Source organism: Babylonia areolata, chromosome 16, assembly GCF_041734735.1.
Source record: "Babylonia areolata isolate BAREFJ2019XMU chromosome 16, ASM4173473v1, whole genome shotgun sequence".
In the NCBI taxonomy this organism is placed as follows: Eukaryota; Metazoa; Mollusca; class Gastropoda; order Neogastropoda; family Buccinidae; genus Babylonia; species Babylonia areolata.
Window position 1 is genome coordinate 1596015 of NC_134891.1, and position 22360 is coordinate 1618374.

At 42.1% G+C, this 22360-nt stretch overlaps 1 protein-coding gene across 1 annotated transcript in view; it reads right to left on the minus strand.

Annotated features, from left to right (window-relative positions):
- LOC143291065 (uncharacterized) overlaps positions 1 to 22360 on the minus strand; it is a 265716-nt gene that overhangs the window by 231559 nt on the left and 11797 nt on the right. Inside the window, 7 exon segments of the mRNA XM_076600654.1 lie at positions 806 to 984; positions 2704 to 2921; positions 5045 to 5401; positions 8806 to 9050; positions 17958 to 18107; positions 18808 to 18981; positions 21816 to 22143. Of these exon segments, the coding sequence (XP_076456769.1) occupies positions 806 to 984; positions 2704 to 2921; positions 5045 to 5401; positions 8806 to 9050; positions 17958 to 18107; positions 18808 to 18981; positions 21816 to 22143 (1651 nt within the window).

The window sequence follows — 22360 nt, forward strand, 5'->3', positions numbered from 1 at the left end:
CATTCTGATGCGAGTTAACCTCACGCCCACCTTCAAACACTTTTCCATGTATGCCTACTGTGGGCTTGCTGCTGTGCAGTACACACCAAACATACACATTTGTAGAACACTGCAGTTCACTATAATGCACTGCTGTGCAGTACACACCAAACATACACATTTGTAGAACACTGCAGTTCACTACAATGCACTGCTGTGCAGTACACACCAAACATACACATTTGTAGAACACTGCAGTTCACTATAACGCACTGCGGTGCAGTACACACCAAACATACACATTTGTAGAACACTGCAGTTCACTACAATGCACTGCTGTGCAGTACACACCAAACATACACATTTGTAGAACACTGCAGTTCACTACAATGCACTGCTCTTTAGTACACACCAAACATACACATTTGTAGAACACTGAAGTTCACTACAATGCACTGCGGTGCAGTACACACCAAACATACACATTTGTAGAACACTGAAGTTCACTACAATGCACTGCTGTGCAGTACACACCAAACATACACATTTGTAGAACACTGCAGTTCACTACAATGCACTGCGGTGCAGTACACACCAAACATACACATTTGTAGAACACTGCAGTTCACTATAATGCACTGCTGTGCAGTACACACCAAACATACACATTTGTAGAACACTGCAGTTCACTACAATGCACTGCGGTGCAGTACACACCAAACATACACATTTGTAGAACACTGCAGTTCACTACAATGCACTGCTGTGCAAAGGCATACAGGTACAGCACATAACCATCACAGAGGCAGTGAACCCAGGCACAGACCTGTGGTGTCTCCGTTCACACGGCCAACGTCCACACTGAACGGCGTGTTCTGCTGAGCGCCGTCCTCGAACACCAGGTGACTCCCCCCATCCACTCGCAGAGACTCGAACTCCAACCCTCCATGTGACGCATTCAACGTCACCCATGTCGCAGCTCCATGCAGTTCGTCCTTCGTGTATCTGCATGGAGAAGGCAAAAATTGAGTTGGCAGCTAATTTTTTCTTTTCCTATTAATTTAAGTGCACCTCAGGACAGCTAATTTTTTTCTTTTCCTATTAATTTAAGTGCACCTCAGGACAGCTAATTTTTTCTTTTCCTTTTAATTTAAGTGCACCTCAGGACAGCTATTTTTTTTCTTTTCCTATTAAGTGCACCTCAGGACAGCTAATTTTTTCTTTTCCTTTTAATTTAAGTGCACCTCAGGACAGCTAATTTTTTCTTTTCCTTTTAATTTAAGTGCACCTCAGGACAGCTAATTTTTTCTTTTCCTATTAATTTAAGTGCACCTCAGGACAGCTAATTTTTTTCTTTTCCTATTAATTTAAGTGCACCTCAGGACAGCTAATTTTTCCTTTTCCTATTAATTTAAGTGCACCTCAGGACAGCTAATTTTTTCTTTTCCTATTAATTTAAGTGCACCTCAGGACAGCTAATTTTTTCTTTTCCTATTAATTTAAGTGCACCTCAGGACAGCTAATTTTTTCTTTTCCTTTTAATTTAAGTGCACCTCAGGACAGCTAATTTTTTCTTTTCCTAATAATTTAAGTGCACCTCAGGACAGCTATTTTTTTCTTTTCCTATTAATTGAAGTGCACCTCAGGATTGTAACTCCTAGCTGATACTGGTACTGCGTTTCGATAATCAGAATTGTGCCACAGAACCACGAGGGGGCCACAGAACTGTCTCTTTTAGTCCTCTCCAGTGTGTTGCGTTACGGTGTTGTATATGTGACAGCATTTATTTTTGTGGCACTGTGAATGAATGTGTGGTTGAGATTGCGCGTGTGTGTTGTTCCTTGTGATGCTAGGGGAAGCAATTGCGTGTTGTTGCTTGTGATGCTAGAGGAAGCAATTGCGTGTTGTTGCTTGTGATGCTAGAGGAAGCAATTGCGTGTTTCTTATGAATATGATTTTATTGTGATCATCGTTCCTCAGTGTCAGTGAGTACAGTTCTGGATAGCTTAGCTGATCCTGTCACAGCAATTGTAAGCCAGAGCGTGAGAATCGGCTGGACCAGACAGGTCCTAGTGTTTCAATCTTTGGCCTTTTGTCACGCTGATGAGGTTCGCACATTGACGCGCATTGTTACGCACTGTCGTGTATTCTCACCCATTGAATCTGAAGAGATCGAAATAGAGAACCTCTGCGAAATGACCCTGTTTGCGGCGGTCATTCCTTTTTCTCCCCCTCTTGTCCTTCCTCACCCTCTTCTTGACAAAGCTGTATCGAAGATAGAACCTTCCTTACCCTCTTCTTGACAAAGCCGTATCGAAGATAGAACCCCACCCCAAAAACTACAACATATACTCATCAGTCCACACGTACTGACGCCTCCCTGAAAATGACACTGACACTTTCACTCTTCGTTTGATTTGGTCACTGTTTGTTTCAATATGGAAATGTTGTTTAATCATATAAACACATCAGAATCATATCCCTATTCCCAAAATAATTTATCGTCTGCAATAGTATCTCAAGTTTTGAAGAAAAAAAAAAGTTAAGTCAAATACAAAACACCTATGGTGTATAATGGGTTCAGTGTTTTGCCCTAAAAAAAAAAAAAAATCTGAAGAAAAACAAAAAACATCTTGTGCTTTTACATCACACACACACACACATCCATCCATGCACACACACACACACACACAACCCACTAAGAAAACACCGTCAGAAATTCACCTTTCGTTTGGCTGCGTCCCATCCACATAGATCTCAATCTCGGAGAGTGCTGCGTAATTTGTGCTACAAGATCCCAGACTGGTCAGACTGACAGTGAGGACAGAAAGGTCACGACCTATGGGAAGGTCAAGGTAAGAGCCCTGGATGATGGGACGTTGTGGTACGACAAAGTTCGAGGTGACGTCAAAGGTCTCCCCTGCAAATGTGCTTGCTGAGACCTGAAATAGACAGACCACCATCAGTGCATATGTGAATGAAGGTGAACACATATGCATGCATGCACACACACACGAACACAACACACAACGTTCTACAGAACACACACACACACAAAAGACACACTGTTCTACAGAAAACACACACACACACACACACACAAGACACACTGTTCTACAGAAAACACACACACACACACACACACACAAAGACACACTGTTCTACAGAAAACACACACACACACACACACACACACACACACACACACACACAAAAGACACACAGTTCTACAGAAAACACACACACACACACACACACACACACACACACAGTTCCACAGGTAACACACAGACAGATAATGGGGCTAATTTTTTCCTGTCTTCTCCTCTGTCTCCCTCACTCAACAGCTCCTTGGGAGACTGTCTCCCTCACTCAACAGTTCCTTGGGAGACTGTCTTCCTCACTCAACAGCTCCTTGGGAGACTGTCTCCCTCACTCAACAGTTCCTTGGGAGACTGTCTTCCTCACTCAACAGCTCCTTGGGAGACTGTTTCAGTAAGGCCACCTGATCTTGTTACACAGCCACACTAACGTCGTTTCCTTTTCTTTACAGATGTCCGCAGATCTAGGGAAATAATTAGCATCATTTATTTGTGTTATGTTAATTCATCACTTAGTTTGATTTCCTTTTCATGCTTACAGCTCAGTTCATCACTTAGTGTGATTTCCTTTTCATGGTTATTGCTCAGTTCATCACTTAGTGTGATTTCCTTTTCATGGTTATTGCTCAGTTCATCACTTAGTGTGATTTCCTTTTCATGCTTATTGCTCAATTCACCACTTCATGTGATTTACTTTTCATGCTTACAGCTCAGTTCATCACTTTGTGAGATTTACTTTTCATGCTTACAGCTCAATTCATCACTTTGTGAGATTTACTTTTCATGCTTACAGCTCAATTCATCACTTTGTGAGATTTCCTTTTCATGCTTATTGCTGGGTTCATCACTTTGTGTGATTTACTTTTCATGCTTACAGCTCAGTTCATCACTTAGTGTGATTTACTTTTCATGCTTACAGCTCAGTTCATCACTTTGTGTGATTTACTTTTCATGCTTACAGCTCAATTCACCACTTCATGTGATTTACTTTTCATGCTTACAGCTCAGTTCATCACTTTGTGAGATTTCCTTTTCATGCTTATTGCTCAATTCACCACTTCATGTGATTTACTTTTCATGCTTACAGCTCAGTTCATCACTTTGTGAGATTTCCTTTTCATGCTTATTGCTCAATTCACCACTTCATGTGATTTACTTTTCATGCTTACAGCTCAGTTCATCACTTTGTGAGATTTACTTTTCATGCTTACAGCTCAGTTCATCACTTTGTGTGATTTCCTTTTCATGCTTACAGCTCAGTTCATCACTTAGTGTGATTTACTTTTCATGCTTACAGCTCAGTTCATCACTTTGTGTGATTTACTTTTCATGCTTACAGCTCAGTTCATCACTTTGTGTGATTTCCTTTTCATGCTTACAGCTCAGTTCATCACTTTGTGTGATTTCCTTTTCATGCTTATTGCTCAATTCATTGCTTCACATGATTTCCTTTTCATGCTTATTGCTCAGTTCATTGCTTCACGTGATTTCCTTTTCATGCTTATTGCTCAGTTCATTGCTTCACGTGATTTCCTTTTCATGCTTATTGCTCAATTCATTGCTTCACGTGATTTCCTTTTCATGCTTATTGCTCAATTCATTGCTTCACATGATTTCCTTTTCATGCTTATTGCTCAATTCATTGCTTCACATGATTTATTTTCTTGCTTACACCTCAATCACTTAGCGTGATTTACTTTACATGCTTAAAGGTCAAAGGTCCATCTTATATCTGTCCATAGTGGAATAATTCAAATCCTCTCGCCTTACACTCATCACATTCAAATCAAATCACAACAAAAGATCTCTTATGCACATGTGCACACACACACACACACATCATCATCATCATCATCATCATCACCATCATTATGAAACCAAGCACACAAACCCAACGTAACACCGTAACCACAACCCAGTAACCCACCCAACACTTTCCCCAAGCCATCCACCCAAACTCTGACCTTGAACTTGGCCGGGTAGCGGGACTGTGGAAAGATCCGGAGGCGGTTGACGTGGTGGTCTCCCTTCAGGTCCAGCGTGAGGACGGTGGAGTGGGTGGCCGCCATGAAGAATTGGTCGGGGTCAGTGTGCAAGGTGTGATCAAACAGGTACGGTAGCAGGTAGGTGCCACCGCTGTTGGGGTTGCCGTGACAATAGATGTCTGCCCGGTGGTTGTAGATGGCGGCAGAGGAGGTGACGGTGAAGCCCGAGGTGGCCGTGAAGCTCTGCGACTTGCTGTGGGAGGATGGCGGGGAGGTGAAGTCCAGGCGACGGCCGATGTTCAGCAGGTGCATGTGTTCCGTCACCGGCTTCCGGCCCTGGGGAGTGATGCACAGACATGGGGGAGTGATGCACAGACATGGGGGAGTGATGCACAGACATGGGGAGTGATGCACACAGACATGGGGAGTGATGCACACAGACATGGGGGAGTGATGCACAGACATGGAGTGATGCACAGAGACATGGGGAGTGATGCACAGACATGGGGGAGTGATGCACACAGACATGGGGAGTGATACAGACATGGGGAGTGATGCACAGACATGGGGAGTGATGAACACAGACATGGGGAGTGATGAACACAGACATGGGGAGTGATGCACAGACATGGGTAATGATGCACAGAGACATGGGTAATGATACACAGAGACATGGGGAGTGATGCACAGACATGGGGGAGTGATGCACACAGACATGGGGGAGTGATGCACACAGACATGGGGGAGTGATGCACAGACATGGGGAGTGATGCACAGACATGGGGAGTGATGCACACAGACATGGGGGAGTGATGCACACAGACATGGGGGAGTGATGCACAGACATGGGGAGTGATGCACAGACATGGGGGAGTGATGCACAGAGACATGGGGAGTGATGCACAGACATGGGGGAGTGATGCACAGAGACATGGGGGAGTGATGCACAGAGACATGGGGGAGTGATGCACAGACATGGGGGAGTGATGCACAGAGACATGGGGAGTGATGCACACAGACATGGGGGAGTGATGCACACAGACATGGGGAGTGATGCACAGACATGGGAGAGTGATGCACAGAGACATGGGGGAATGATGCACACAGACATGGGTAATGATACACAGACATGGGTAATGATGCACAGACATGGGTAATGATATGGGGGAGTGATGCACACAGACATGGGAAATGATACACAGAGACATGGGTAATGATACACAGACATGGGTAATGATACACAGACATGGGTAATGATACACAGAGACATGGGTAATGATACAGAGACATGGGTAATGATACAGAGACATGGGTAATGATACACAGACATGTGTAGTGATACACACAGACATGGGAGGTAATAGACAGACAGGAGTGATACACACAGAGACATGGGTAATGACACATGGGAAATGATACACAGAGATCAAAATCAAAACTTTTTTTTAACTGAGGGATAAGGAGTGAGCACTTATAAGTATTGGCCCGTCTTCATAATACCCTGGTAAAGAAGTCTATAATTAGTCAATGGAATGCAAGAAAACAACAAAAACAAAAAGCAAAATATTATTATAAAAAACAAAAAACAGGAGAGATATACAGACATGGGAAGCAATACACAGAGATATGCTGACTAAAAGCTAAATTGTTTCACATAAAAAAACAAAATGTAAGAAAGACATATGATTTCATTCATCCAATCAACTTAAATTGGTTTTGTGTGTGCCTGCGTATGCATGCGCATGTGCATGTGCATGTGTGTGTGCATGCTCAAGTGTCTTCCTTGCCCAAGATTACAGCATTATGTTGGCTGTTGTGACTGTCTCAAGTCAGGACTTTCCCTCTCCTGTCCACTGATGTCACTGTCATGTCAGGATGTTCCCTGTCCACTGATGTCACTGTCATGTCAGGATGTTCCCTGTCCTGACCACTGATGTCACTGTCATGTCAGAATGTTCCCTGTCCTGTCCACTGATGTCACTGTCATGTCAGGATGTTCCCTGTCCTGTCCACTGATGTCACTGTCATGTCAGGATGTTCCCTGTCCTGTCCACTGATGTCACTGTCATGTCAGGATGTTCCCTGTCCTGTCCATTGATGTCACTGTCATGTCAGGATGTTCCCTGTCCTGACCACTGATGTCACTGTCATGTCAGAATGTTCCCTGTCCTGTCCACTGATGTCACTGTCATGTCAGGATGTTCCCTGTCCTATCCACTGATGTCACTGTCATGTCAGGATGTTCACTGTCCACTGATGTCACTGTCATGTCAGGATGTTCCCTGTCCTGTACACTGATGTCACTGTCATGTCAGAATGTTCCCTGTCCTGTCCACTGATGTCACTGTCATGTCAGGATGTTCCCTGTCCACTGATGTCACTGTCATGTCAGGATGTTCCCTGTCCTGTCCATTGATGTCACTGTCATGTCAGGATGTTCCCTGTCCTGTCCACTGATGTCACTGTCATGTCAGGATGTTCCCTGTCCACTGATGTCACTGTCATGTCAGGATGTTCCATGTTCCCTGTCCATTGATTTCACTGTCATGTCAGGATGTTCCCTGTCCTGTCAACTGATGTCACTGTCATGTCGGGATGTTCCCTGTCCTGTCCACTGATGTCACTGTCATGTCAGGATGTTCACTGTCCATTGATGTCACTGTCATGTCAGGATGTTCCCTGTCCTGTCCACTGATGTCACTGTCATGTCAGGATGTTCCCTGTCCTGTCCACTGATGTCACTGTCATGTCAGGATGTTCCCTGTCCTGTCCACTGATGTCACTGTCATGTCAGGATGTTCCCTGTCCTGTCCACTGATGTCACTGTCATGTCAGGATGTTCCCTGTCCTGTCCACTGATGTCACTGTCAGTGACATACTGTCAAGTGAGGAGGGAGGGAGTGGGGGGGGGGGTTCGTTGACATCTAATGTGTACTTACACCCCATCCCCCACCCACACCCCACCCCACCCCCAGCTCCCTGCCTGACCCGAAAGGCCAAAGAAGTGCAGGTAACACTGACCAGGTTCCAGTCACTGTCAGTGTGGTTCCGTCTCCACAGGGCATCAAGGAGTCAGTCCTGTGTCACGTCCACTGTTATTTCACTGGCTTTTAGTCCAGCCGCATGGAAGCACTGGCTTGTTTCCTGTTAATCTCTCTGTTTCCCTCTCTTTCTGTCCCTTCCTCTCCCTCTCTCTCTCTCTCTCTCTCTTTCACTCACTTTCCCTCTCTGCATTTTCTATATACGTGTATTCTTTTATTTTTACCCTTTTATCACAAGGACATTAAAATGATTTGAATGACTGATAACAAACACACACACACACACACACACAAACATACATACACACACACACACACACACACACACACACACACTTGACATGCAGTATTGTCTATTTGCATGTACTCTGTGTGCTGTCTGTGCATGGACCGATGGCTGAAGTACAGTAAACCATTCAAAGTATCTCCCTCCCTCTCTCTCTCATTCACACACAATCTAACACACACACACACACACACACACTCACTACAGCACACACACACACGCACACACACACACACACACACACACACACACACACACAACACACACACACACACACACACACACACACACACTCACTACAACACACACACACACACACACAAAACACACACACACACAAACACACAACAACATACTTCCAACACACTCTCCAGTGCAAACAGCTGACCCCAGTACACGTCACAAACCCTGACCTTGTTGTTGACGAGAAGCGTGTCGTGACTTGTCTTGCGGTCAAAGATGTACACGGTTCCCGAGGCCCCGGCCTCCGCTCCACTAGAGGGCGCTGGTTGTCCTCCGTGCACATTGTAGTCTCCCCTGAAAGGCGGCATGGACAGGTGGGTGGAGTGGTACACCGCCACTCTTCCTCCGGCCCCGCCCCCTCCCTTCACTGCGTCACTGACTCCGCCCACTGCTTCGATAGCGCCCGTGTGACTGCCTGCGGGTGGAGGGAACAATTTCAGATTTTTTAGTTTCTGGTTCACTTTCTCAAGGAGGTGGCACTGTTCTTCGGATGAATCCATATACGCTACCACCACCTCTGATAGGCAGATGCTTGACCAGCAGCATAACCCAACATAATTCAATTCAATTCAATTCAAATTCAATTCAATCAATTCAATTAAAAAACATCTTAGTAATCCACATGGAAATTAACGTGTGCAATCACAGGCTCGTTGTAGATCATACTTATCAGGCTATGAGTGCATGCGTAAATATTTGTGTACCTATCAGAGAGGAGTTCATTTTCAGATTTTTGTCCAGAACACCACTCACTGCCATGGGTTCTTTTTCAGTGCACCAACTGTGTGCTGCAGACAGGACGTCAGTTTACCGTCTCATCTGAATGTCTAGATGCTCAGTCCCATTTTCCAGTCAACCATGGGAGAAATGGCAAGAGTGGGATTCGAACCCACACTCTCACTGACACTGATTTGGCTTGTAAGTGTTTACACCATTCTGCTACCTTGCTCCCAGGAGGGAGCAGAGACTACATCATCAACAGCTCACCAGCATCTGTGTGTGTGTGTGTTGTGTAGTATTATATTGTGTAGTATTATACTGTGTTGTGTTATGAAAAATTGTCCTCGCTCTTGCAAGAAACATCTGAATGCTTCCTGGACATTCAAAACTGGATGACTCTAAATAAACTACGCTAAGTGAGTAGTCTTCTTTGACTGAGAGATCGGTTTAACTTGGTAGTCATTATATATATATATATATATTTTTTTTTTCCTCAAGGCCTGACTAAGCGCGTTGGGTTACGCTGCTGGTCAGGCATCTGCTTGGCAGATGTGGTGTAGCATATATGGATTTGTCCGAACGCAGTGATGCCTCCTTGAACTACTGAAACTGAAACTATGTCTAACTAAGTTACAACTGAATGCAGACAAAACCGAAGCAATGATCATAGGAACTAAACAAAAACTCTCTTCCATCACAGCTGACAAAATCAAACTTGGAAGTACATCCATCCCTCTTTCCAGGTCAGTCAGGAACCTCAGTGTTGTCCTTGACAACACACTGTCCATGCAAAAATTTATCAGCCAGACATGTCAATCCTGCCACTGTCAATTGCGACGCATCGGTTCCATCCAGAAATATCTGTCCGCCGATGCAACATCTAGACTTGTCGTTTCTCTCATTCTCTCTAGCCTTGACTACTGTAACTCTCTATTGTCTGGTTTGCCTGCTTCATCCATTCAGTCCCTTCAGCGCATACAAAACTCTGCTGCCCAACTCGTCCTCAGAAAGAAAAGATCTGAGTACATCACTCCTATTTTGCAACATCTCCATTGGTTCCCTGTCTCACACAGAATAAAGTATAAGATCAGCACTCTATGTTATAAATGTATTCACAAATCTGCCCCTTCCTATCTTTGTGGCTGCCTTCACCTCTACACTCCATCTTGCTCTCTACAATCGGCTTCAGATCTACTCTGTTTACGCATACCCAGATTCAAACACTCCACTGTTGGACGCCATTCTTTCTCTGTCTCTGGACCTTGTATTTGGAATGAACTTCCTCTTTCAGTTCGTCAGGTCTCCGCACTCAGCTCTTTCAAGTCTGGCCTTAAAACCCACCTCTTCCCAATATAGCCTCCCTTGCCTGCCTGTCCTTGTCTTCAGTTTCTTCAGTTTTAGAGTTATGCATGCGTGTGAATGACTGGTGTGAAAGCGCTTAGATTTGTCTCTGCACAGGATTCAGCACTATATAAATACCATCATCATTATTATTATACTGTTTTGTATTGTATTGTGGTGTGGTGTACTGTATTGTATTACATTGTATTGTGTTCTGGTGTACTGTATTGTATTACACTGTATTGTGTTCTGGTGTACTGTATTGTATTACACTGTGTTGTGGTGTGGTGTACTGTATTGTATTACACTGTGTTGTATTGTGTTGTGGTGTACTGTATTGTATTACACTGTGTTGTATTGTGGTGTGGTGTACTGTATTGTATTACACTGTATTGTATTGTGTTCTGGTGTACTGTATTGTATTACACTGTGTTGTATTGTGGTGTGGTGTACTGTATTGTATTACACTGTATTGTATTGTGGTGTGGTGTACTGTATTGTATTACATTGTATTGTATTGTGGTGTGGTGTACTGTATTGTATTACATTGTATTGTATTGTGTTGTGGTGTACTGTATTGTATTACATTGTATTGTATTGTGGTGTGGTGTACTGTATTGTATTACATTGTATTGTATTGTGGTGTGGTGTACTGTATTGTATTACACTGTATTGTGTTGTGGTGTACTGTATTGTATTACACTGTATTGTGTTGTGTTGTGGTGTACTGTATTGTATTACACTGTATTGTGTTGTGGTGTACTGTATTGTATTACACTGTATTGTATTGTGTTGTGGTGTACTGTATTGTATTACACTGTATTGTGTTGTGTTCTGGTGTACTGTATTGTATTACACTGTATTGTGTTGTGGTGTGGTGTACTGTATTGTATTACACTGTGTTGTATTGTGTTGTGGTGTACTGTATTGTATTACACTGTATTGTGTTGTGGTGTGGTGTACTGTATTGTATTACACTGTGTTGTATTGTGTTGTGGTGTACTGTATTGTATTACACTGTATTGTGTTGTGGTGTACTGTATTGTATTACATTGTATTGTATTGTGGTGTGGTGTACTGTATTGTATTACACTGTGTTGTATTGTGTTCTGGTGTACTGTATTGTATTACACTGTATTGTGTTGTGGTGTACTGTATTGTATTACACTGTGTTGTATTGTGTTGTGGTGTACTGTATTGTATTACACTGTATTGTATTGTGGTGTGGTGTACTGTATTGTATTACACTGTATTGTGGTGTGGTGTACTGTATTGTATTACACTGTGTTGTATTGTGTTCTGGTGTACTGTATTGTATTACATTGTACTGTATTGTGTTGTGGTGTACTGTATTGTATTACACTGTATTGCATTGTGGTGTGGTGTACTGTATTGTATTACATTGTATTGTATTGTGGTGTGGTGTACTGTATTGTATTACACTGTATTGTATTGTGTTGTGGTGTACTGTATTGTATTACACTGTGTTGTATTGTGTTCTGGTGTACTGTATTGTATTACACTGTATTGTGTTGTGGTGTACTGTATTGTATTACACTGTATTGCATTGTGGTGTGGTGTACTGTATTGTATTACACTGTATTGTATTGTGGTGTGGTGTACTGTATTGTATTACACTGTATTGTATTGTGTTCTGGTGTACTGTATTGTATTACACTGTATTGTATTGTGTTGTGGTGTACTGTATTGTATTACACTGTGTTGTATTGTGTTGTGGTGTACTGTATTGTATTACACTGTATTGTATTGTGGTGTGGTGTACTGTATTGTATTACACTGTATTGCATTGTGGTGTGGTGTACTGTATTGTATTACATTGTATTGTATTGTGGTGTGGTGTACTGTATTGTATGACACTGTATTGTATTGTGTTGTGGTGTACTGTATTGTATTACATTGTATTGTATTGTGGTGTGGTGTACTGTATTGTATTACACTGTATTGTATTGTGTTGTGGTGTACTGTATTGTATTACACTGTATTGTGGTGTGGTGTACTGTATTGTATTACACTGTATTGTATTGTGGTGTGGTGTACTGTACTGTATTACATTGTATTGTATTGTGGTGTGGTGTACTGTACTGTATTACATTGTATTGTATTGTGGTGTGGTGTACTGTATTGTATTACACTGTATTGCATTGTGTTGTGGTGTACTGTATTGTATTACACTGTATTGTATTGTGGTGTGGTGTACTGTATTGTATTACATTGTATTGTATTGTGGTGTGGTGTACTGTATTGTATTACATTGTATTGTATTGTGTTGTGGTGTACTGTATTGTATTACACTGTATTGTGTTGTGGTGTACTGTATTGTATTACACTGTGTTGTATTGTGTTCTGGTGTACTGTATTGTATTACACTGTATTGTGTTGTGGTGTACTGTATTGTATTACACTGTATTGCATTGTGGTGTGGTGTACTGTATTGTATTACACTGTATTGTATTGTGGTGTGGTGTACTGTATTGTATTACACTGTGTTGTATTGTGTTCTGGTGTACTGTATTGTATTACACTGTGTTGTATTGTGTTGTGGTGTACTGTATTGTATTACACTGTATTGTGTTGTGGTGTACTGTATTGTATTACACTGTATTGTATTGTGGTGTGGTGTACTGTATTGTATTACACTGTATTGTATTGTGGTGTGGTGTACTGTATTGTATTACACTGTGTTGTATTGTGTTCTGGTGTACTGTATTGTATTACACTGTGTTGTATTGTGTTGTGGTGTACTGTATTGTATTACACTGTATTGTGTTGTGGTGTACTGTATTGTATTACACTGTATTGTATTGTGGTGTGGTGTACTGTATTGTATTACACTGTATTGTATTGTGGTGTGGTGTACTGTATTGTATTACACTGTATTGTATTGTGGTGTGGTGTACTGTATTGTATTACATTGTATTGTATTGTGGTGTGGTGTACTGTATTGTATTACACTGTATTGTATTGTGGTGTGGTGTACTGTATTGTATTACACTGTATTGTATTGTGGTGTGGTGTACTGTATTGTATTACATTGTATTGTATTGTGGTGTGGTGTACTGTATTGTATTACACTGTATTGTGTTGTGGTGTACTGTATTGTATTACACTGTATTGTATTGTGGTGTGGTGTACTGTATTGTATTACACTGTATTGTATTGTGTTCTGGTGTACTGTATTGTATCACACTGTATTGTATTGTGGTGTGGTGTACTGTATTGTATTACATTGTATTGTATTGTGGTGTGGTGTACTGTACTGTATTACACTGTATTGTATTGTGGTGTGGTGTACTGTATTGTATTACACTGTATTGTATTGTGGTGTGGTGTACTGTATTGTATTACACTGTATTGTATTGTGGTGTGGTGTACTGTATTGTATTACACTGTATTGTATTGTGGTGTGGTGTACTGTATTGTATTACACTGTATTGTGTTGTGGTGTACTGTATTGTATTACACTGTATTGTATTGTGGTGTGGTGTACTGTATTGTATTACACTGTATTGTATTGTGGTGTGGTGTACTGTATTGTATTACACTGTATTGTATTGTGGTGTGGTGTACTGTATTGTATTACACTGTATTGTATTGTGGTGTGGTGTACTGTATTGTATTACACTGTGTTGTATTGTGGTGTGGTGTACTGTATTGTATTACACTGTATTGTGTTGTGGTGTACTGTGTTGTATTACACTGTATTGTATTGTGGTGTGGTGTACTGTATTGTATTACATTGTATTGTATTGTGGTGTGGTGTACTGTACTGTATTACACTGTATTGTATTGTGTTGTGGTGTACTGTATTGTATTACACTGTATTGTATTGTGGTGTGGTGTACTGTATTGTATTACACTGTATTGTGTTGTGGTGTACTGTGTTGTATTACACTGTATTGTATTGTGGTGTGGTGTACTGTATTGTATTACACTGTATTGCATTGTGGTGTGGTGTACTGTATTGTATTACACTGTATTGTGTTGTGGTGTACTGTATTGTATTACACTGTGTTGTATTGTGTTCTGGTGTACTGTATTGTATTACACTGTATTGTGTTGTGGTGTACTGTATTGTATTACACTGTATTGTATTGTGGTGTGGTGTACTGTACTGTATTACACTGTATTGTATTGTGTTGTGGTGTACTGTACTGTATTACACTGTATTGTATTGTGTTGTGGTGTACTGTATTGTATTACACTGTATTGTGTTGTGGTGTGGTGTACTGTATTGTATTACACTGTGTTGTATTGTGTTGTGGTGTACTGTATTGTATTACACTGTATTGTGTTGTGGTGTGGTGTACTGTATTGTATTACACTGTGTTGTATTGTGTTGTGGTGTACTGTATTGTATTACACTGTGTTGTATTGTGTTCTGGTGTACTGTATTGTATTACACTGTGTTGTATTGTGTTGTGGTGTGGTGTACTGTATTGTATTACACTGTATTGTGGTGTGGTGTACTGTATTGTATTACACTGTATTGTGTTGTGGTGTGGTGTACTGTATTGTATTACACTGTATTGTATTGTGGTGTACTGTATTGTATTACACTGTATTGTATTGTGTTGTGGTGTACTGTATTGTATTACACTGTATTGTATTGTGTTGTGGTGTACTGTATTGTATTACACTGTATTGTATTGTGGTGTGGTGTACTGTATTGTATTACACTGTATTGTGTTGTGTTGTGGTGTACTGTATTGTATTACACTGTATTGTGTTCTGGTGTACTGTATTGTATTACACTGTGTTGTGTTGTGGTGTACTGTATTGTATTACACTGTATTGTATTGTGGTGTGGTGTACTGTATTGTATTACACTGTATTGTGTTGTGGTGTGGTGTACTGTATTGTATTACACTGTATTGTATTGTGGTGTGGTGTACTGTATTGTATTACACTGTATTGTGTTGTGGTGTGGTGTACTGTATTGTATGACACTGTATTGTATTGTGGTGTGGTGTACTGTATTGTATTACATTGTATTGTATTGTGGTGTGGTGTACTGTATTGTATTACATTGTATTGTATTGTGTTGTGGTGTACTGTATTGTATTACATTGTACTGTATTGTGTTGTGGTGTACTGTATTGTATTACATTGTATTGTATTGTGGTGTGGTGTACTGTATTGTATTACACTGTATTGTATTGTGTTGTGGTGTACTGTATTGTATTACACTGTGTTGTATTGTGTTGTGGTGTACTGTATTGTATTACACTGTATTGTATTGTGGTGTGGTGTACTGTATTGTATTACATTGTATTGTATTGTGGTGTGGTGTACTGTATTGTATTACACTGTGTTGTATTGTGTTCTGGTGTACTGTATTGTATTACACTGTATTGTATTGTGTTGTGGTGTACTGTATTGTATTACACTGTGTTGTGTTGTGGTGTACTGTATTGTATTACACTGTGTTGTATTGTGTTGTGGTGTACTGTATTGTATTACACTGTATTGTATTGTGTTGTGGTGTACTGTATTGTATTACACTGTGTTGTGTTGTGGTGTACTGTATTGTATTACACTGTGTTGTGTTGTGGTGTGGTGTACTGTATTGTATTACACTGTGTTGTGTTGTGGTGTGGTGTACTGTATTGTATTACACTGTATTGTATTGTGGTGTGGTGTACTGTATTGTATTACACTGTATTGTGTTGTGGTGTGGTGTACTGTATTGTATTACACTGTATTGTGTTGTGGTGTACTGTATTGTATTACACTGTGTTGTGTTGTGGTGTGGTGTACTGTATTGTATTACACTGTATTGTGGTGTGGTGTACTGTATTGTATTACATTGTATTGTGTTGTGGTGTGGTGTACTGTATTGTATTACACTGTATTGTATTGTGGTGTGGTGTACTGTATTGTATGACACTGTATTGTATTGTGGTGTGGTGTACTGTATTGTATTACATTGTATTGTGTTGTGGTGTGGTGTACTGTATTGTATTACACTGTATTGTGTTGTGGTGTGGTGTACTGTATTGTATTACACTGTATTGTGGTGTGGTGTACTGTATTGTATGACACTGTATTGTATTGTGGTGTGGTGTACTGTATTGTATTACACTGTATTGTATTGTGGTGTGGTGTACTGTATTGTATTACACTGTATTGTATTGTGGTGTGGTGTACTGTATTGTATTACATTGTATTGTATTGTGGTGTGGTGTACTGTATTGTATTACACTGTATTGTGTTGTGGTGTACTGTATTGTATTACATTGTATTGTGGTGTGGTGTGGTGTACTGTATTGTATTACACTGTGTTGTATTGTGGTGTGGTGTACTGTATTGTATTACACTGTATTGTATTGTGGTGTGGTGTACTGTATTGTATTACACTGTATTGTATTGTGGTGTGGTGTACTGTATTGTATTGTATTGTATTGTATTGTATTGTGGTGTGGTGTACTGTATTGTATTACATTGTATTGTATTGTGTTGTGGTGTACTGTATTGTATTACATTGTATTGTATTGTGGTGTGGTGTACTGTATTGTATTACATTGTAATGCGTGTGTTGTTTTACTGTTCGTCACAACATATCTATCTGTGTGAAATTCAGGCTGCTCTTCCCAGGGACAGCGCATTGTCATAGTACAGTACCACCTCTTTTTGTTCATAATTTCTGCCTGCAAGTGTTTGTTTCCTGTCAATGTGGATTTTTCCAACATAATTATGCTGGGGACAACCCTTCCACTGTCATCAATTTTTTTCACGTTCATTAAGTGCATACTGCACACAGGACTTTATCTTATTGTTCTGTCCAAATGACTAGCATCCAGACCACTGCTCAAGGTCTAGCGGATGGGGAGAAAATTCTGGCGAGTGTGGGGTTCGATCCCAGATACTGTCGCTGTGTATGGGTGAACGAGCAGCGTGGGAGAAACGTCCCTGAAACGGTGCAGATGATGGGGCGGTAACAGCGATGAAATGAGACTTTTGCCATCCTGAAAAGCTTGTTGCCAGGGTCTAGGGGCCATACTAACATGTGTGTCTTAAAACCGAAACAAAGTAAAATAATGGGAAAAAAATCCTTTAAAAATCACTAAAGTACCAAAGCAGGAATACATATAAACTTAAAGACCCAGAGAGGGAAAAAAATCTATTTTTAAATCAACAAATGTCAAAGTAGAAAAGCGTACAATGCACCACGAGAGAGAGGGCACAGTGATGACCCCACGAACAACACCACACGACACAGCGCACAGAAGAACCAGCCCACCTGTGATGTTGACGGTGCGGATGACGATGCTGCCGCCACTGCCCCCACTGGACCTGTCCAGACGGTCACCTGTCACCCGGCGACTGTTGGCCTGCAGGTAGCCGTCCACCGTCAGTGTGTGGGCCACCTCCATCACCAGACGACCTCCACCTGCACCAACAATTCACCTGTCAGGTGTCAAAGCCTACCAGGCGACCTCCAACAGTTTTTTGATGGACTGATATGGATACTTATATTGTGCCTATCCTCGGTTGGAGACCAAGCTCTAAGTGCTTTACAAACATGCGGTCATTTGCACAACAGGCTGTCTACCTGGGTACAGCCGACTGATGGCTGCCATTGGGTGCTCATCATTCGTTTCCTGTGTCATTTAATCAGATTTCAGGCACGCACACATACACACTCTTAGTCCTTTGACAGTTCAGGTACATCAAACAACACTTGTTTTCTTCTTTTTTTAAATTTTTTTTAATATTATTTATTTTTATTTTATTTCATTTTATTTTTTAGGTGGGGGGGTGCTTATCTGTATAATGTGGTGTGTAAGCACACAAGCATATGTGCACACACACACACACACACACACAAACCTGCCAAAATAGTAAACACTCTCTCTTGCATTCATATCCACACATACAGACACACACATGCACACATACACACACACACACACACACATAACCCCCTACATACACAGAGACAACACGTATACACACACCACAACCCCCTGCCCTCTCCCATTCCCCCACACACATCACACCTTGCACACCCCTCCCACATAAACATACACACAAACCACCCCCACCCCCGCCCCCTCCACACACACACACACACAGACAAATCAACAGACCGATGCCTCCAGTGAGTCCAGCGCCACCACTGCCGTAGTGCGAAGGCAGGTAGAGGTCGTCGTAGGGGTGGTTTCTGGGCAGACGACAGGTGACATAGCCGTCGCACTGGCCACGCCCCCCCATGCCTCCATGGGACGCTCCACTGCTGCCCAGTCGGTGAGCCACGCCCGGCGCTGTGGGAGTCACACACACACACACACACACACACACACAGAGCACACACACACACACACACACACAGAGCACACACACACACAGAGAACACACACACATACACAGAGCACGCACACACACACACAGAGCACACACACACACACACACACACACACACACAGCTCACACACACACAGATAGGTGAGCATATTAATGTAGCTTTCCTGCCCAGAACTCTTGCAAATGTGCTGTGTGCGTGTATGTGTGTGTGTGTGAGTACGTGTGCATATGCGTTTATTCATGGAGTGCTTATACACATGTCTAGTATGCATGTACAAAAGCATTTGTGGCAGTGCTAATTTCTGCCAGGGTTTTTTTTGTTTTGGGTTTTTTTGTTGTTTTGTTTTGTTTTGTTTTTTCAGAACTGTTAAGGATTGCAAGTCTCTCCCCAAGACGCGGAACTTCCCCAACAAACCACTGGCAGTGCTCACTGAGGCCAGCTTGTTCAGAACTAGCGAGGACAGTAAGAGTCTTCTCCCAACACAACAGACCTTCCCCACAAAACAGCCCACCCGCATCTCGTCAGGCTCTGTATCCACAGTGAGCTACATCCCAAACAGAAAACCCGGATGTTGTAGCTGCCCTGATTTTCCTGTGCTGTTTCGGAGTGACCCTGGGCTTGCTGCTTATCCCCGAATCCACCATGCGCATGAAAATCCAACCTCAACAATTTCAGTCAAATTCTGATACAAGGGTCAGTCATGAACCAGCCGCCGTGGCGAAGTGGTTAGCGTCGCGGACTGACGGCTGGGAGGACGCGGGTTCGAATCCCAGCGGAGGTGGGTTTTTCGGCCCGTGGCCGGCTCCTACCCAGAGTTGAGTGTGCTGTGGGCTTAAATGGGGAGACTGGGACCACACAGTCGAGTGTCATCCACTTCAAGGATGCGTCTTTGGGTGTGTTGCTCTAATTACCTCACCAACACTGCAAGTGTCTGCATCTCTTGGGCCTGGTTAATGCCAGGATATCATTGACAGGAAGCGTAGAGTACAGCCTTGTCACACAGTCCCAAACCAAAATGGACCTCCATAGCAACATCGTCATCATCATCGTCATCATCCTCCTCCTTCATCGTCATCAATATAAAAAAATATAGCCTCAAAGTCTGTGGCCTTTCATGCCCTGCTCTCATGGTGACCTCAGTTTCGATACTCCTCCACTTCTGTGCTTGGGGCGAGTCCTGTCAATGTCGTCAGTGTCGGCAGATTCATGGGGGGCTGTTGTTTGAGGGACGTGGTGGCGGTCTCCACTCTGGGAGGGACGCTCACTCAGTCTGGCTCCGCGACTAAGCCATTATTGTTGTTAGTAGGGGGCTTAGTAGGTGGTGTCCTAAGTACGTTAAAACAGAACAGGCACCACTGAACACCACCGAAGTGACTCAGCAGCAGTGCAGGGTTTCCTCTGGTGTGTGGCCTCCTGGCGACCTAACATCGATGGTTCCCTGATACTGCCGACGCTGGAACTGCGACGGACGAACCCGGGTGTGGCTGTGTATGGGGGAATCTAAATGAGTGGCGTGGGAGTAATGCCACTGAAACGGTGCAGATGATGGGGCAGCAAAAAAAAAAAAAAAAAACTATACAATCGCTGCAGATCTATATACACACCGTATGTGTTTGGTAGACACCTGACCAGCAGCATAACCCAACATGCTTTGTCAGGCCCCGAGTGCTTGCTTATACAGAGAGAGATACAGATATATGGATACAAATATATAGATATACATAGATACAGGTGTATGTCTACCTATCAGAGTGGATTTCCACTACAGAATCTTGCCAGGTGACAACACTTATGCTGCTGTGGCTGCCATGGGGTTTTATTGTACACTAAAGACCTCAGCTTTAATCTCATCCAAATGTTTGTCCACCTGTTTCAATGAAGATTATCTATGTCAGCCTGTTGTAATGAAGATTTTCTCCAAACGTTTATCAGTCAGTTTCTGTGAATGAAGATTTTATCTGAATGTTTATCAGTCAGTTTCTGTGAATGAAGATTTTATCCAAACGTTTATCAGTCAGTTTCTGTGAATGAAGATTTTATCTGAATGTTTATCAGTCAGTTTCTGTGAATGAAGATTTTATCTGAATGTTTATCAGTCAGTTTCTGTGAATGAAGATTTTATCTGAATGTTTATCAGTCAGTTTCTGTGAATGAAGATTTTACCTGAATGTTTATCAGTCAGTTTCTGTGAATGAAGATTTTACCTGAATGTTTATCAGTCAGTTTCTGTGAATGAAGATTTTATCTGAATGTTTATCAGTCAGTTTCTGTGAATGAAGATTTTATCTGAATGTTTATCAGTCAGTTTCTGTGAATGAAGATTTTACCTGAATGTTTATCAGTCAGTTTCTGTGAATGAAGATTTTATCTGAATGTTTATCAGTCAGTTTCTGTGAATGAAGATTTTACCTGAATGTTTATCAGTCAGTTTCTGTGAATGAAGATTTTATCTGAATGTTTATCAGTCAGTTTCTGTGAATGAAGATTTTACCTGAATGTTTATCAGTCAGTTTCTGTGAATGAAGATTTTACCTGAATGTTTATCAGTCAGTTTCTGTGAATGAAGATTTTATCTGAATGTTTATCAGTCAGTTTCTGTGAATGAAGATTTTATCTGAATGTTTATCAGTCAGTTTCTGTGAATGAAGATTTTATCTGAATGTTTATCAGTCAGTTTCTGTGAATGAAGATTTTACCTGAATGTTTATCAGTCAGTTTCCAGGAATGAAGATTTTCTCCAAATGTCTAACAGTCAGATTCTAGGAATAAAAAGTTTCTCCGCACAACGCTCACCTGGACCCAGTTCAGTCAGAAATCCTCCATCGCTGACATCAATGGCGCCTCCGTCATCCACCGTCACGTCCACAGCTGTGACTGACAGGTCCTTGCCCCGGATAGCTCCGCCCCCTTCCACCGTCAGCCAACTGAACTTCAGGTTGTACGTGAAGTGGGGAGCAAAGGGAGCCGAGGCGTTGATGACCGAGCGAGCCTTGACGACGGTGGTTCCGTTGATGATGTAGGTGAGAGGGGGGTCGGAGCCGGTGGAGCCGGTGGGGAACAGTCGCAGCTGTCCTCCGGCGATGAGCGTCAGGTTGTGGACGTGGTCCAGTACACCCTCCACCTGTTGGCATGATGCGCGTATGTACACGCAGAAACATATACACACATGCATACGCACAAAAGGCATGCGCACCGTGCACACACACACACATAGTATATGCATGTACACACACACACACACACACACACACACATGCGCGCGCCTTTCCGTTATAAAATATATATACTGCTGAAGAACTGACAGACTTCCAGAAACTGCTTAGGAACAAAGTACGCAA